The sequence below is a fragment of the Scylla paramamosain genome, chromosome 32 (genome assembly GCF_035594125.1).
Source record: "Scylla paramamosain isolate STU-SP2022 chromosome 32, ASM3559412v1, whole genome shotgun sequence".
In the NCBI taxonomy this organism is placed as follows: Eukaryota; Metazoa; Arthropoda; class Malacostraca; order Decapoda; family Portunidae; genus Scylla; species Scylla paramamosain.
In genome coordinates, this window is record NC_087182.1 from 18,365,036 (window position 1) to 18,379,880 (window position 14,845).

The window sequence follows — 14,845 nt, forward strand, 5'->3', positions numbered from 1 at the left end:
ACACACACACCAGAACCACTTGTGTGACACAGAGCCTTAAACCATGATGACTTGTTCTCTGTTGAGGGTGAACCCAGTCAGCCAGCCTTGTGTTTTGGTGCGCACACACACACACACACACACACACACACACACACACACACACACACACACACACACAGGAAGAATTAAGAAGCTTTGCACTCTAACACATCAACTATTGTTTGTAGAGAAGAAATCCCCTCATGGAACTATTGGTTGTTGTTTGTACTGACCTCGGCTGGGCCAACAGGGAGCCTTGCTGAGCAGAGGCCTAAGCCATTGGGGTCAGGTGAATCGGGACCAGACCAGGTCAAGAGGTCATCGTTCCCACAGAGGTCGTCACGTTGGTTATTACTGCTTCTATTGACCAGCTGCTGCAGAGTATTACTGAATATATACTTCATGCTCTGTGTTCCTTAACTTTAAAACTCATGCAAAGAATGACTCAGACCTACTGATTTGTAATAAAACTTTATCAATCAAGAGTATGCAATAAATTATATATGAAATACCAATACAGCCTTATTTACCAGATGACAAGATAATATTACGTTCTCACTAAAACTGTTAAGTGGATACAGTTGAATGGAGATATGTGTGTACTACAGTCAACGGTCAACATACTCATATCCACTATTTAGTGCTTTGCCTTCATTTGGATTGCTGGAAGTCCATTTCTCATTAGGTTTTATTAGGAAGTTGAGATCAGGGGACTCAAGGACGTAAGAAAGTAAGGAAAGCTGCAAGAAACTGTCAGGTCTACACGTGGCAAACTAGGAAGCAGTATAGGCATTGTGGAAACAAGTAGAGAAAGTTATTTTGACAGCTGAGTTTTGACTATAACAATACAAATAATGGATTTGAATTACTGAAACACATGGAGATCAACCAACGCAATTTTTTTTTTTTTTTTTTTTTCAGATGTAGAGAACTTGATTGTTTAAACTGTTTGATTAGAAAGCAGCTCAAAAAAAAAAAAAAATCTCTGGTGGTTGATCTTTGTGTGATTCAAAATGACAATAATTATCTTTTCGTTTCAAAGCAGTGTGATTAATTAAATGTAAAGTAGTCTTGGGTTTGGTCTCCACTTTTGATTCGATCATCTTCAGTTTTGTTTTTTCCCATTCAGCCAACAGACCATAATTTATTCTGAAACGCCCTGCCCCCGAATCCCCACTTCATTCAAAAGCCTCTAGTTGAAGTTACACAGATTTATAAGGATGTTTTTATGTTTATAAAGACAGATTAACAACATTTCTACATTATTAAAGGAAAATGCTCTCGAGAACTCTCGTAATCATTTCTGGCCTATAAAAACAATCATGATGAGAGAGCAAAGGCGTTTCGGGAATACAAATCATAAACAGGCGAAGCTGCTCGAGAAATCAAGTTTTTGTGGCGCACGAATCACGTGGCCAGTCATCCACATTCTCTGGGCCTGTTTGAAACGCTCTCTTCTCTCATAAAGACAATTTCAAAGGCCACAGAGATGATTAGTAACACACACACACACACACACACACACACACACACTCTCTCTCTCTCTCTCTCTCTCTCTCTCTCTCCATTGAGTGAGTACATACAATCCCTACTGAATTTTCATTATAATCCTAATTATGATATCACTCTTCAAAGCCTAAGCAGCTTCCACAAGAGGCTTAAATATGAGAGAGAGAGAGAGAGAGAGAGAGAGAGAGAGAGAGAGAGAGAGAGAGAGAGAGAGATTGTGTTTCCGTGTCATTCAGGTGATAATAGTTATCGTTTTTTTTTTTTAATGTTTATTAACTTGAAGATGTGATACTAAATACTGCGTCTATCTCTGTGGCTAAGTAATATTGTAAAAGGGTTTAAATCATCTATCGAGAGGGACCAAAGTATTATTTGGGAAGCTCATTTGAGTTCTCTCTTATTTTACATATAAATAGATACAACATATTGCCAGAATATTAGCTATTTAAGCCAGATTTTTTTTTTCTATCTTCCCTTTATTAGATATAAACTACAAAAACTGTATTTCAATAAATGTGACAAATTCCAAGAACAAAAATACTTCATTCATTCTTAAACTCACTTGTGTAGCCACAACTTTCACCTTTTCTAAATCTAATGAATAAAAATCCACAAGAAAATCTGTAGCCTATAGAATAAAGAATCAAGTCCAAAAAATTTAATCGCCTGGGAAGCGCAGCTACGCGAGGTGCTATTCCGCGATCAAGTGACCAAGAAGTTAGACGGGAGTGTATACTGCCAATGTGTTTCGTCTTGATTTTGTCTTATTTCATACGTATTTAGTCCAAGACTGATTGGCGAAGTCCTCTGCAATCTTCTGACTTAATGGAATGTAAGAGGTGACAGTAATGGCGGAGGTAGAGGTGAGTTAAGGGGTGCCAGATGGTGGGGCAAACGCGTGTCCAGGGATGGAGGCCACCATTTAACCTTGAGGTAACAGTGGCTCCCTCTGAGGATGAGAAAAGGCAGAAAAAGAGAAGGGAAAATAATATTGCTGCCCAGAATACTGTAAGCATGTAAAATGAGCTACAAGCACAAATAAAAAATCTACCAAAAAAAAAATCAATATTATTGGAAGTTGAACACGAATAAAAACAAGTGTACGGTGCACGCATTTCACTGAGTGGGACGGCAACACACTTAAAAAAACACCAACTTTTTTTTAAAACCAATAAGAACCCAATACAGGCTGAAATAAAAAATCTAGTTTTGGGACCGTAAAAAAATACGCCGAAAACGGCCCTCTTATTTACACAAAAACAACGCCAAAATCACCACTTTTCACGCAACACACGCGCTCAAATAACTTAAAAAACAACGAAATATTTTTACAAACCATAAAATCTTAGCTACAAGCCGGAATAAAATATTTAGGAAATAAAAAAATAATATTGGAACCGGAGGGGGCCGGGGAGCCTTATCCAAGATGGCGGTGGGGGCCAGTGGAGGGGACGACCAACCCTTCCCACTCATTTAAACCCTCGCCAAACTTAAACTAAGTAATGGCAGGTATATCTAACGAGCGGATATTAAAGCTAGGTCATGTGGCTCTGCTTTGCGACAGTATTGGTTTAAAACACTCACAGATAAGATAGATAATGGCTGATAAATAGGGATGACCCAGATTGTTTACATTTTCATTAAGTTAAATTTTACGGTTTTTAGCAACGAGACGAGGCTGACACGGATATATTGTGCTGGAGGTTAGGTGAGATGCGTTAAAATGAGTTAAAACCGTGGATTGTTCAGTTATTCATTAAAAAGTTACGTTAAGTTACCTAAATTTATTCTAACACTTCCTGACCTTACCTTCCCTGTGGTGGTGATGGTGGTGGTGCCTCCTTGTCACTATGGCTGGCTGTCTAGCACTTCTTCTCACAGCCAAACTTTTCTTTATTTTGCTTGTTTTCACCCACTGCTGCCTTCGGGTGTCCACTGCTAGAGCCCACGCCTTCCTCATTACCAACTAAAGAAGGTTTAACTCATGGGTAAGCCTTGGCAGCCACTGTGTAGGCGTGGTTACACACACACACAAAAAAAAAAAAAAAAAAAAAAATTCTGTCAGGCTGGGAGTTGAAACACACGTACTAACACCACCCATAGACGCGACACACTGACTTGTCAGGCAGCATTGTCAGCGTTGCCAGATTGTTTTGGCCATATTATCTTACTACACAGCCCGGGCACTCTCTTCATTAGAGGAATATAACACTCTTGATGTTATGTTTTTTTATCATTGACTTTGATTGATGGCTTGAAGGTCGTACAGTCACTGCTGGATGTGGAAGCAACACATTGCTTCGCTAGGATTATGTCTCTTACGGTTTCTGGTTTTAGCTTATTTCTGTCTTGTTTTCACACGGTTTACACTAGAGAAGCAGCGCTCACAGCATTAGCATGAGGCAAAGAAAGACATCCTAGTGAAAAGTCTGAAACAAGCTTAAACTTGGGGTTTCCATCACTTTCCTCCAGAGTTTTTATGGCACACCAAAATTTATCAGGCTGGTTGTAATTGCTTTTGTCCACTTTTTTCGCCATGTTGGTAGTGGATTCAGGCAGATCTTCTACGGCAAGCCTCCTCCACTCATCGTCCAGTTGCTGGAGGGTAGACTCATCCTGAGCAATGATTCGGGGAAGGTGTGTCGCGAGGGGCACCAAACTTTGCTCTTGCACTTTGCCCTGGATGCCTAGAACACTGGCTGGCTCCAGCATAAATTCTGAGAGACCGATATATCTGTGGATTCATCCACAAGAATGCTACGTACAAGAATGTACGAGTTTCGCTTCCACTGCAGATTATTTTTGATATTAGCAGCAGAACAGATCAGGAAGAGATTTAATTTCGGAGATGAAGTCCTTTCAAGGATGTAGAGCCAGCCAGTGTTCTAGGCATCCAGGGCAAAGTGCAAGAGCAAAGTTTGGTGCCCCTCGGGACACACCTTCCCCGAATCATCTCTCTCTCTCTCTCTCTCTCTCTCTCTCTCTCTCTCTCTCTCTCTCTCTCTCTCTCTCTCTCTCTCTCTCTCTCTCTCTCTCTCTCTCTCTCTCTCTCTCTCTCTATATATATATATATATATATATATATATATATATATATATATATATATATATATATATAAATTCTGCTGTATTTGGAAAGTGGCAGTTTTGCATAATATTTGGAATAATTACGTATGTACGACAATTTTACCAGAAGTACAATAATTTCAACATGTGTAGTACGATAATATGGCCAAAACAATCTGGCAACGCTGCTCATTTGACGTCGCGCTCGCGCCCCATTCACCAGCTCTGATAGGGGTCAGTTTGGGTTACTGTTTGCGGCTTTGTGACCTCGTCATTACAACTATTACTTGTTCTTGTCAAGATGCCCAAACGAAAGTGTAAATTCACTGCAGAGATGCAGAACAAACTCCCGTGCTTCAAAAAAGGGAGGAGTGAGTGAGAAGCCATGTTTGGTGTGTAAACTAGGAACATTTGTCTCACTGGCACATAAAGGTGTCCGGAATTTTGATAGTTCATATATGGCAACCCTAATATATATATATATATATATATATATATATATATATATATATATATATATATATATATATATATATATATATATATATATATATATATATATATATATATATATATATATATATGCATTGTATTTACAATGTAACGAATCTTTGAATTGTGAAATGAAAGTTAGGGTTTTAAATGATGTAGGTAGGTACATGAATGGGTATTTCTGGATGTAATTTTTATTCAGTTTCCTCATATAAGGCAATCGGATTATTTCTCATGCTATCAGGAGAGTATGTCTGTCATTAAGGATATGGAGAGCCTTCCTAATCCACGCTGCTGCTCCCCCGTGCTCCAGGAATCACAGAACGGGACAAAAGGGCAAGCGAAGACCCCATTGCCACCTGGTAATGAGGTGAGGAAATTTAATTCACATTGTTTAGTTTTGTTGATGTACTTAGTGTATAATGAACTTCCGTGTGACAAGTTAAGGTGCATTTCAATTATGCTATGAGTGGGAAAGATGGTAGTGAAGCTCCAGCTTCACCCTTCAACCCTTCAGGAGGTAAACATATCACGCAGGGAAGCCACAGAACGCTTGACTTCTGATCTTTCTAAAATTTCTGATTGGGGCAGAGCAAACTTGGTATTGTTCAATGCCTCAAAAACTCAATTCCTCCATCTGTCAACTCGACACAACCTTCCAGACAACTATCCCCTCTTCTTCAGTGACACTCAACTGTCCCCCTCTTCTACACCGAACATCCTCGGTCTGTCCTTTACTTATAATCTGAACTGGAAACTTCACATCTCATCTCTAGCTTCTATGAAGTTAGATGTTCTGAGACGTCTCCATCAGTTTTTCTCACCCCCCAGCTGCTAACTCTGTACAAGGGCCTTATCCGTCCATGTATGGAGTATGCTTCACATGTCTGGGAGGGTTCCACTCATACTGCTCTTCTAGACAGGGTGGAATCATCAACTCTCCTCTAACTGACTGTCTTCAGCCTCTCTCTCACCGCCGCAGTGTTGCATGTCTAGCTGTTTTTTACCGCTATTTTCATGCCAACTGCTCTTCTGATCTTGCTAACTGCATGCCTCCCCTCCTTCCGCGGCCTCGCTGCACAAGACTTTCTTCTTTCTCTCACCCCTATTCTGTCCACCTCTCTAACGCAAGAGTTAACCAGTATTCTCAATCATTCATCCCTTTCTCTGGTAAACTCTGGAACTCCCTGCCTGCTTCTGTATTTCCACCTTCCTATGACTTGAATTCCTTCAAGAGGGAGGTTTCAAGACACTTATTCATCAATTTTTGACCACTGCTTTGACCCTTTTATGGGACTGCCATTTCAGTGGGCATATTTTTTTATTGGATTTTTGTTGCCCTTGGCCTGTGTCCTTCCTACATAAAAAAAAAAAAAAGCTGAATCAGGAAGATAGTGAGTTTCCTTTGTTGGTTGTGGAGATACCAGAAGTCCTACGACATTCCAGTTTATAGAATTTGTGGAGAAAAATGATAGGCAGATGAGGAAGGAGCAGCAGACTACATTGATTTGTTTGCCAGGCTTGTTTCTTGCTTCATGATATTTGTGTTTAATTTACATTTAGTATAGTACCTGTTTCATTTTATTTTTAAACACTTGAAATCCTTTAGACATAAAGGTGGTATATTAGAGGTGTCAAGGGGTGAACCTCAGCTAATCGGGGAAGCAGCTAATTTAGAATGGCTCCAGAACCAAGGATGCTGAAGTGTTGATGGCCAGTCTGTATAGTATAGTGCTCCTGCTTGAGTCTTTTTTTCCATCCTGACATACCAGCCTTTCCTCTCGTCTGTCTCGGCATTGTTCAAGTTATGTTGTCACTTGTTATGTGTAAAATTATTTAGCATCATTGTAAGTTGAGAAGGCATGTTTTGGTGCCACTGACAAGAAATTACGTTGCAGGTAGTTGTGATAGGGAAGGGGAACGTAATGATGGAGGGCAGCCAGCCCCAGGCGTGTGTGTTCTGTGGGGGCCTGGGGCAGCTGAGGTGCTCAGTGTGCAAGGCATGGTACTGCAGCATGGTGTGCCAGGTAGATGACTGGTACCTCCACAAGAATACTTGTCGCTCTCCACCGTGAGTGTAGTCTGGTATTGTCATTCAGAATTATTTAAACTTGTGCAGTATGAGTTTTGCCAAGTAGTGTCAGTCAGAAGACCACTTGAATCTTGAGTTCATTTAGTGGTGTTATTTATTTTCTTGTGTGAGGAAAAAATTGTGTTTAATTTGAACTAAACATGGAATATAAAAACGGTGTGTGGAAGTGTCCTTTGCATTTTCCATTATAGAGCCTCCTTAGTGCAAGAGGCAAAGTTTATTGGTGCAAAATGATTGTCTTAGGGAAAAGAAATGAAAGAAAGACAAAAGATATGTAAGTATTTAATGAAGGTTTTCTTGGCAGGGTTTTGGATGATCCACAGAAGATAAATAGTAGCCTGTGTGGAACAGGTGGTGATGCATTCTGTGATGCTGGTGCTGTCATGATGTCTTCCTCTCCCTTCTCCTCCTTCTCCTCCTTTGTTGATGGACTGGAGAAGGACATCAGTGGGAGAACATCAGAAGAGATGGATCCATGTTCTGGCCAGAAGTGTTGCATGGTAAAGGAGATGCTTCCAGCAAGAAACATGGGAAACATGCCTGCTAACTTGAACATGATGACTGAGAACAGTTACAATTGTGGCAGGGGTGCTATGCTAAAAAAACTTACAGAAGAAGGAAGTTATAGTGCAGGAAGGGGTGCAGTGCCTAAGAGGAGTAATATGACAGAAAGTAGGTTTGTAGTAGCATGTGATGTATCTCCAAAGAGAAGTATTGCAACTGAAAATGTTGTGGACAAAACTGCAGCATTCCAGAAAGAAATTGATAAAAGTCCTAGTCTGAAATATTCAATCCCAAAGAAGAGCCTTGCAGAGATATCAGATAATTATGATAATATAGAGAGACATGCTTTTGCCAATGACATGAAATGCTTGCCCAAAGTGCCACTGACAGAGAAATCAGCTGTTCCAACTGGTGCTGTTGTAATGACACTTGGAGAGTCTGCAAGAAATGGAGAATCTGCTTTAACTTTGTATGATACAACAAATTCATCAGTTATTTCCCCCTCCAAAAAAGCTCCTGAAACTTGGCTGTACTTTGGTAGCTTGCTGGAGATAGAGAAAATCTACAGTGGTTTGATCACCTTGGCAGACAGTTATGAGCAGTTTACTGCTGTTGTTATGGTTGAGGCTGCATCATGCATATTCAGTGAGGCACATGAAATTTTAAGCACAGTCCCAGTTGATTTAAATTTTAAGCCAGAGGTTGGGTCTCTAGTAGCTGCTTACTCCCCCACTGAGGAGACCTGGTACCGAGCACGTGTACTAGAAATAGAGGGATCCACCTACAGGGTTTGTTACATAGACTTGGGGAATAAAGAAGCCGTGGAACAAATAAAGCCAGTTCCTGAAGGATCATTTTCAGAACTCCCTGAACTGGCATTCTTTGCCAAGCTCCATAGTAAAATTAATGACCAGGTCCAGGAAAAGTTGAAAAAAATTATTCAAACAGATAATACTTTAAAGTTCAAAGTTATTGCCAAGAAGGGATTGGACGTAAAGATTGCTTTGTGTGAAGACGAAGACAAAAATAATACAGCTGTTGCTGAGTATATTCTTGGACCACTCCTGATGCCTGCTGTCTCCCCTTCCCCACCAGCTGCTTCCTCACCCAAACCAAAGGCTGCTCCCTCAGCTGCTGTGAGGGAGAACATTGGCCCTGATTGTGGTCCACCTGCTGCTACTAGATTGAAGGAAACAAGCCCACCTCAGAGAGAAACGGACGTAAAGATGCTTGCTGTGAATGGTTCTCCAAAAGAAAATGATGTCATCAGTTCTGGTAAAGGTAAGAGTATGGGTTAAATCTTGTACTAGTGTTTGATGTATTAAACATAGTGATGAATTAATTCTGGTGTTGCTCTAGGTCATTAGCTCAAAATTGTTTATGCTTGTGTTTGTTGCATTAAGCAAAATTTTTAAATCATCAGAAGTGTTTGTCATTTTGTCATTAGAAGTTCAGAACAACAATGTGAGTGTTGTTCAGGTATAAATCATCTTGCTACCATCTATGCTATTAATTAATTTATTTATAAGTCCATTGTTTTTTCATATATACAGGACCACCAGAGAAGTGTAATGGTGGCCGTTGTTTAGCAAGAGATGTGAGATGTAAACTGGTGTTCTCTGAGGCTGACAGATCTCATTCCTGTTATGTCATTGCTGTGGTAAGCATCTTGTCTTTGTGTGTCCCCAGTATAAGTGTTGAGATTGGCAGGTCTTAAAAATAGTGTTCAGAAATCTTTTCATGAAGTGGGTCTTGCATGAAGCAGGCTGGAAATGGCAAGGTTTATGTATGACAGCAGTGGATTTGGGGATAGCAGAATAGTGGCATGAGAGCCTTCCACATGTAATGGAAAAGGTGGCCTTGTCCCTCTGTACTCATTCATGTTGCATTTGACCTTACCTGTTCTCTCTTCGTTCATCCAGAATGAGAGAGATCTGAATGTATTTGCATGCACATCATTATTCATCATTTTTCATAGACAGAGAGAAGAGTCTGTCCACATTACATGCACTTCATCCCTTATATTTATGACAGTGTTAAGCTTTGTGACATCACTTCATTTTGCCCTAGAATAGTGTGGACCTCTTACTTAAGCTGGAGGAGATGTCATTGGAGATAAACCAGCAGTGTGAGAGCAGCCCTGCCTCCATGTTTCATCCCAGGCGAGGGGAAGCATGCCTTGCAAAGTTTGTCAGAGGTAGTGAACTGTGATTTTGCATTTGTATCCCAGGGAGTGTTGCACCACAAATTGTTGCACTCAGTGAATTTTCTATTTTAGCCAACGGGGAAAGCTGTGGTTATTGGCTAAAGATCTAATTATGAAATATGAAAATGGGTAGAAACAGTTTGCTACATCTTTATCAGCTGGAGGGAAGTGTAATGTACGTGACTATTACAGTGCATCTGCAAAGTGAATTTAATTAGACTAATCAGCTGTTTGTCATGCAGTTTGATTATTTCTTAGGAACACAAAAATAAAAAAAATAGAATACTCATAATAGCAAAAGGCGCACCACCCATGTAGTGTGGTGCCTTTAGCTGCCCTTGTTTCTCCGAACTACTTATTCTCCTGTATGGAGGCATTGGTACTCTTGGGCTCACCATGCATGCTGCTCAGCTGCATCATAGTGGCACCACTGCCTGTACTTCTCAGTTAGCTTCATGACAATTGTAATCAACAGCCCATTCTCTACCTTAGTCTTTTGACAGTGTATTGCTATATTAGGGGATGATGAGGTATGCAAAAAAAAAAAAAAAAAAAAAAAAACACTATAGAAACACTGAAATTTATGAGAAATGTGGAACAGTTTGCTAATGGCATGCTAGCTGTATGTTGTGATGGTTTATGGTTAGTGGCCCTGTTGGGTGTGGGTAGGTGGATGAGGGTCAACTTTCAGTTTGTGTGGGTGGTGTGAATGATTGCTGGGCCTAGCTAGGAGTGCAGGGGTGGCATGGACACTTGTGGGACCAGGAAGAGGGCTTCATTATTATTGTGAATTTTGTTCATTATTATTCCTTATTCAATTTGTACGTAGCCAAACAGTATGCTGTCACGGATGCCACTGTACATATAAACGGTATGCTGTTACAGATCCCACTGTACATATAAGTAGGCTGTAAGTAATGTGCTGCTTGATAATCATCTTGAAGCAGTGTGACTTTTCTAACTTCATGCCCATGATTCCTAGGAGATGGCAGATGGTACCGGGCATTGTGTCTTGCATTGGACAGCACCTGCTGCCAGGTCATCTTTGTGGACTATGGCAACACTGAGAAAGTCTGTCATGCCGACATTCGACCAATTCCAAGGCAGTTCCTGGGGCTCCCCTGCCTGGCCCTGTATTTCCCTCAGCAAGGTAATGTTGTGCTGCTTTACACTCAACATTTTGATATAATTAGAAATGAGCATCCTGCACCAATGTGTGTACCAGGCAGACATCTCCTCCAAAGTGAGATAAACAAGTCTTTATACATACATTCATATTCACCATGACATTCAGTCATTCTGTCATGTCTTACTTTCTAAGTATTGAGGGGTGAGGACTGTTCTTTGCACCATGGTCAGATGTTTCCCACCATATAAACTGATGAGCAGATTAAATCAAATGCAGACAAACTTCCCATTGAGGTCACATGAGCATCATGCTTTCCCAGCTAGATATGATAGATTTTTGGGGGCATCACACCAGTGATGCAAGAAATAAACCTGAAAAAAATAGATAATTGCAAAAATTTGTCAGTTAATTTAACACTTGAGGTGATAGAAAAGGGTAAAAAATTGTGCAAAGCTTGTAGGACATTGTAGGATCAACTCGTATAGGAAAGGGAAAATATTTACAGGTCTAAAAACTCTTCATAATAAATTATTTCCCCTGACTGCTGGACAAAGCATTTATAAAATTAAAGCAATGTCAGTAATATAGGTTCTTAAACTGAAGCAATGAAAAGAAGAAAAGTGGCTTGGTTGTAAGTAGCAAGGTTGTACTCCACATCTTGACAAACAAGCATATCTGGAGTGAATCAGATATTGTACCCCTTCAGCTATCATACCAGACAGACATCCCAGAGTACTGATTTTGGTAATTTCACAATAAAGTGATGTTATTCTCTGATAACAAGAAGTTATCACTGCATGTTTTTCTTATGACTGCTTATATAATTGGTTTTCAGATATGGGTATGAACTCAGTGAATGGGAAGGAGGAGGGAGCAGGCCAGACAAATTCTCTAGCAGGCTTTACTTTCCTTGCAACTTTGAATTTATCACCTGAGGGTAAGATTAAGTTCCTAGAATAGTGCGCTTGCAAGGACCAACAGATTTTCTCTCTCTCTCTCTCTCTCTCTCTCTCTCTCTCTCTCTCTCTCTCTCTCTCTCTCTCTCTCTCTCTCTCTCTCTCTCTCTCTCTCTCTCTCTCTCTCTCTCTCTCTCTCTCTCTCTCTCTCTCTCTCTCTTCTCTTCTCTTCTCTTCTCTTCTCTTTCTTTCTTTCTCTCTCTATTCACAGTTCCATAATACAAGTCTGATGGAAGTTTGGTGTAAGTTCACTACTTAGTACACCCTTCTGCAATCAAGTGGTTCTCTCCCATAGAATTGTGTGTTTCATGCTATATTACTGAATCTGTAATATAAGAAAGTGAGTGACATTACATGTCTTATAGGTGGAGTGTATTTTCAACCAGTTTTCACCATGTTTCATTTCATTGGATGTACACTAGTTTCTATCAAGAGACTTTCAAGTGTATTTGTACATTTGGTGGGTTAGCAATAATGCAGCAGACCAGTGTTTCAAAGAAGTGGGGAGAGGTTGTGGATGGTTGCACAGGAAACCTGCTTTTTTGTATACTTCATGGGATGTTACAAGAAGTCATTCACAGAAGGAATATTTTCAGATATGAAGACTTGGTCAGTCAACATTGTCATTTATGAGACCTAAAGCAGTCACATTAGTTTTGTAGGTTTGTAAACTTATTTGGCCTTATAAAACTCTCCTAACTTAGTTGTAAAAGACATACATACTAGTATTAATTGGAAGTTATCTATTTACAATGGCTTTGTTTGAGTAGCCAGATATCATGGTTACAACAGGCTGTTTTGTGTTACACAATAAAATGTAAGTTTCTACTGGATGTGAAGATAAGCATTTATGTATTTTATTATTATTTTACTTCAAATGAGTTTGAAAGTACTTTTATGGTTTTGAGTCAGTTTTGTTTTGTCTTTTGGTTCCCTACAATTGATGAGGTGGTAGGTGGTGTAAGGCAGCTGTATGGCTGGGAGTGTTGTGGCACTGGCCTGGTGGTAAAAGGAATGTAAGGGATTGGGCGGCAGTAAAGTGCATCATTACAAAAATGTCATTTGTTTTTCATATGAACTTTGGAGTGCGCAGAAGAATGAAAAGATTTTTTTATTTATTTATTTTTATTTATTTATTTTTTTGTGCTTTTCTTGGCAGGTGTAGTACTAAATTAGTGTTAATATTACTTGTTTGCTATGGTCAGTCATCCCATTAGTGTTCCAGGCACCCCCCTATCAACTGGTCTACTAGTGCCCTGGGTGGGAGACCTTCCTGTGGTGCCAGGGTGTTGGCTAACTTTGTTACTTGCTTAGTTCACACTTCAGGGGAATTTCCAGAAATTGAAAATATAAGTGTTATAGGCAATGAGGTGTATCCTGTACCTTCATGATGATGATGATGATTACTACTACTACTACTACTACAGATAACTTGGCAGATCCCTGTAAAGTGGTGACAAGTGTGCTCTCTGTTCCACATCAAAGGCCAAGGGGCTAAGAGCGGTGTGAATGTGAAAGGTGTGTGCCTTGTCTTGGCAAACCACGTTTTCGGGTAGACAACCTTGGCATGTATTATTATTATTATTATTATTATTATTATTATTATTATTATTATTATTATTATTATTATTATTATCATCATCATCATCATGGACAGCCATGTGTTGGGTCATCTTGCATGACTTGGATAATAATGGTCAGAGCAGCTCTTAACATTTAACTAACGGTAGAAACCATTCATTATTTTTACCACTGTTTTGCTTTGCATGTGTATACTGTAGGGAAGTAAATTACGTCTATATGGCTTATTGTAATTTCACCAAGAATCTGTAATCATTACTAATTATTATGACATTGTATTATTTTGTTTTCATCTTAATTTTATTATTGTTTTCTCATCTTAGTTTGAATGATGTAACATTTATTTATATGTAAACTTGTCATGTCAGAAAGATAAAGTTGTATTCTCAAAGGTCTCAATCTATACATAGGTATCAGTCATGTAAAGCTCGTGGGTTTCAGTAAATTTAATAAAATTTGATATTAAGAATTTGAGTTATCATCTTGTTGATTAAGGTGTGGCAAGTAAAAGTGTTTGAGTGGTGCCAGCGCGCTGGTCAAGAGGTGAGTTCCTTGCATGATCGTAGGATTATGGTCCTGTCCTTGTAAGCTGTTCCTTGCTTCTTGGTTATGCTTGTGGAGTGTTGGCAGGGGATCATAACTCATGAACGTCATGGGAAAAGCAACCACCAAATACTGGGTACTTATTCAGGTGGATAGAAGATGAAATATATTCTAGTAAGATCAGTTTGTTCACATTGAATGTCAAGATTCTGATCTAAGTGGGTTACTCCAGTTCTCACTTGACCGAGACAAGGCGCCATAATGTACACACGCTCTTGATGATACTCCCAAACATTATATAAGAACATGACACATAAAGGTGTGAATTAAAATCACATCTTGGCCTTTAAGAAGAAGAGAAAGAGAGAGAATCTATGTCTGCACACCGGAGATCGTTCTTAAGATAACGCCCAAACAAGACAACTTGTCTAATTTTTCGTTGAACAAGATGGTGACACGGGAAGTGGTTGCTGCTGTGTGCTAGTGTAAGGCAGTACAAGAGCCTGTGCATAAGGACTAGGAAAGGTTATAATCTTAACTCGGCAAATTACATTAGTGGTGGGTGCATCATTTGCAAGATTGTAACCCTTTCCAGTCCTTATGCGCAGACTCCTGGGCTCCCTAGGAGAGAGATTATGTTTAGATTATATATAATTATTTTTGTAGTTATCTAAAATTACTATTGTTTGATTAAATGTTACTAGTATTTCATTATTGTTTTTGTCAGAAGTAGTAGTAATAATAAT

At 39.6% G+C, this 14,845-nt stretch overlaps 1 protein-coding gene across 6 annotated transcripts; it reads left to right on the forward strand.

The window, feature by feature from the left end:
• The first annotated feature begins 1,909 nt into the window (after window positions 1-1,909).
• Window positions 1,910-14,810, forward strand: LOC135089340 (tudor domain-containing protein 1-like). 6 transcript variants are annotated; one of them, XM_063984904.1, is made up of 9 exons: window positions 1,926-2,393; window positions 5,333-5,458; window positions 6,987-7,159; window positions 7,485-7,852; window positions 8,780-8,965; window positions 9,238-9,344; window positions 9,755-9,881; window positions 10,873-11,040; window positions 11,855-14,810. In XM_063984904.1, exons 1-9 carry the CDS (start codon window positions 2,379-2,381, stop codon window positions 11,977-11,979), a joined length of 1,395 nt encoding a protein of 464 aa, XP_063840974.1. In that variant the 5' UTR covers window positions 1,926-2,378; the 3' UTR covers window positions 11,980-14,810. The 6 variants fall into 6 exon arrangements, 5 of the variants coding, with proteins under 5 accessions (XP_063840972.1, XP_063840974.1, XP_063840970.1 ...); XM_063984900.1 differs by having other exon boundaries at window positions 1,930-2,393; window positions 7,485-8,965; XM_063984901.1 differs by lacking the exon at window positions 1,926-2,393 and adding an exon at window positions 4,831-4,967 and having other exon boundaries at window positions 7,485-8,965.
• The last annotated feature ends 35 nt before the right edge of the window (window positions 14,811-14,845 follow it).

What these genes read in the sequence shown, in the direction of transcription:
- LOC135089340 (XM_063984900.1), top strand. An exon ending in CATTGCCACCTGGTAATGAG is followed by an intron (nt 5,459 to 6,986) that starts GTGAGGAAATTT and finishes ATTACGTTGCAG; the next exon opens with GTAGTTGTGATAGGGAAGGG. An exon ending in AATACTTGTCGCTCTCCACC is followed by an intron (nt 7,160 to 7,484) that starts GTGAGTGTAGTC and finishes TTTTCTTGGCAG; the next exon opens with GGTTTTGGATGATCCACAGA.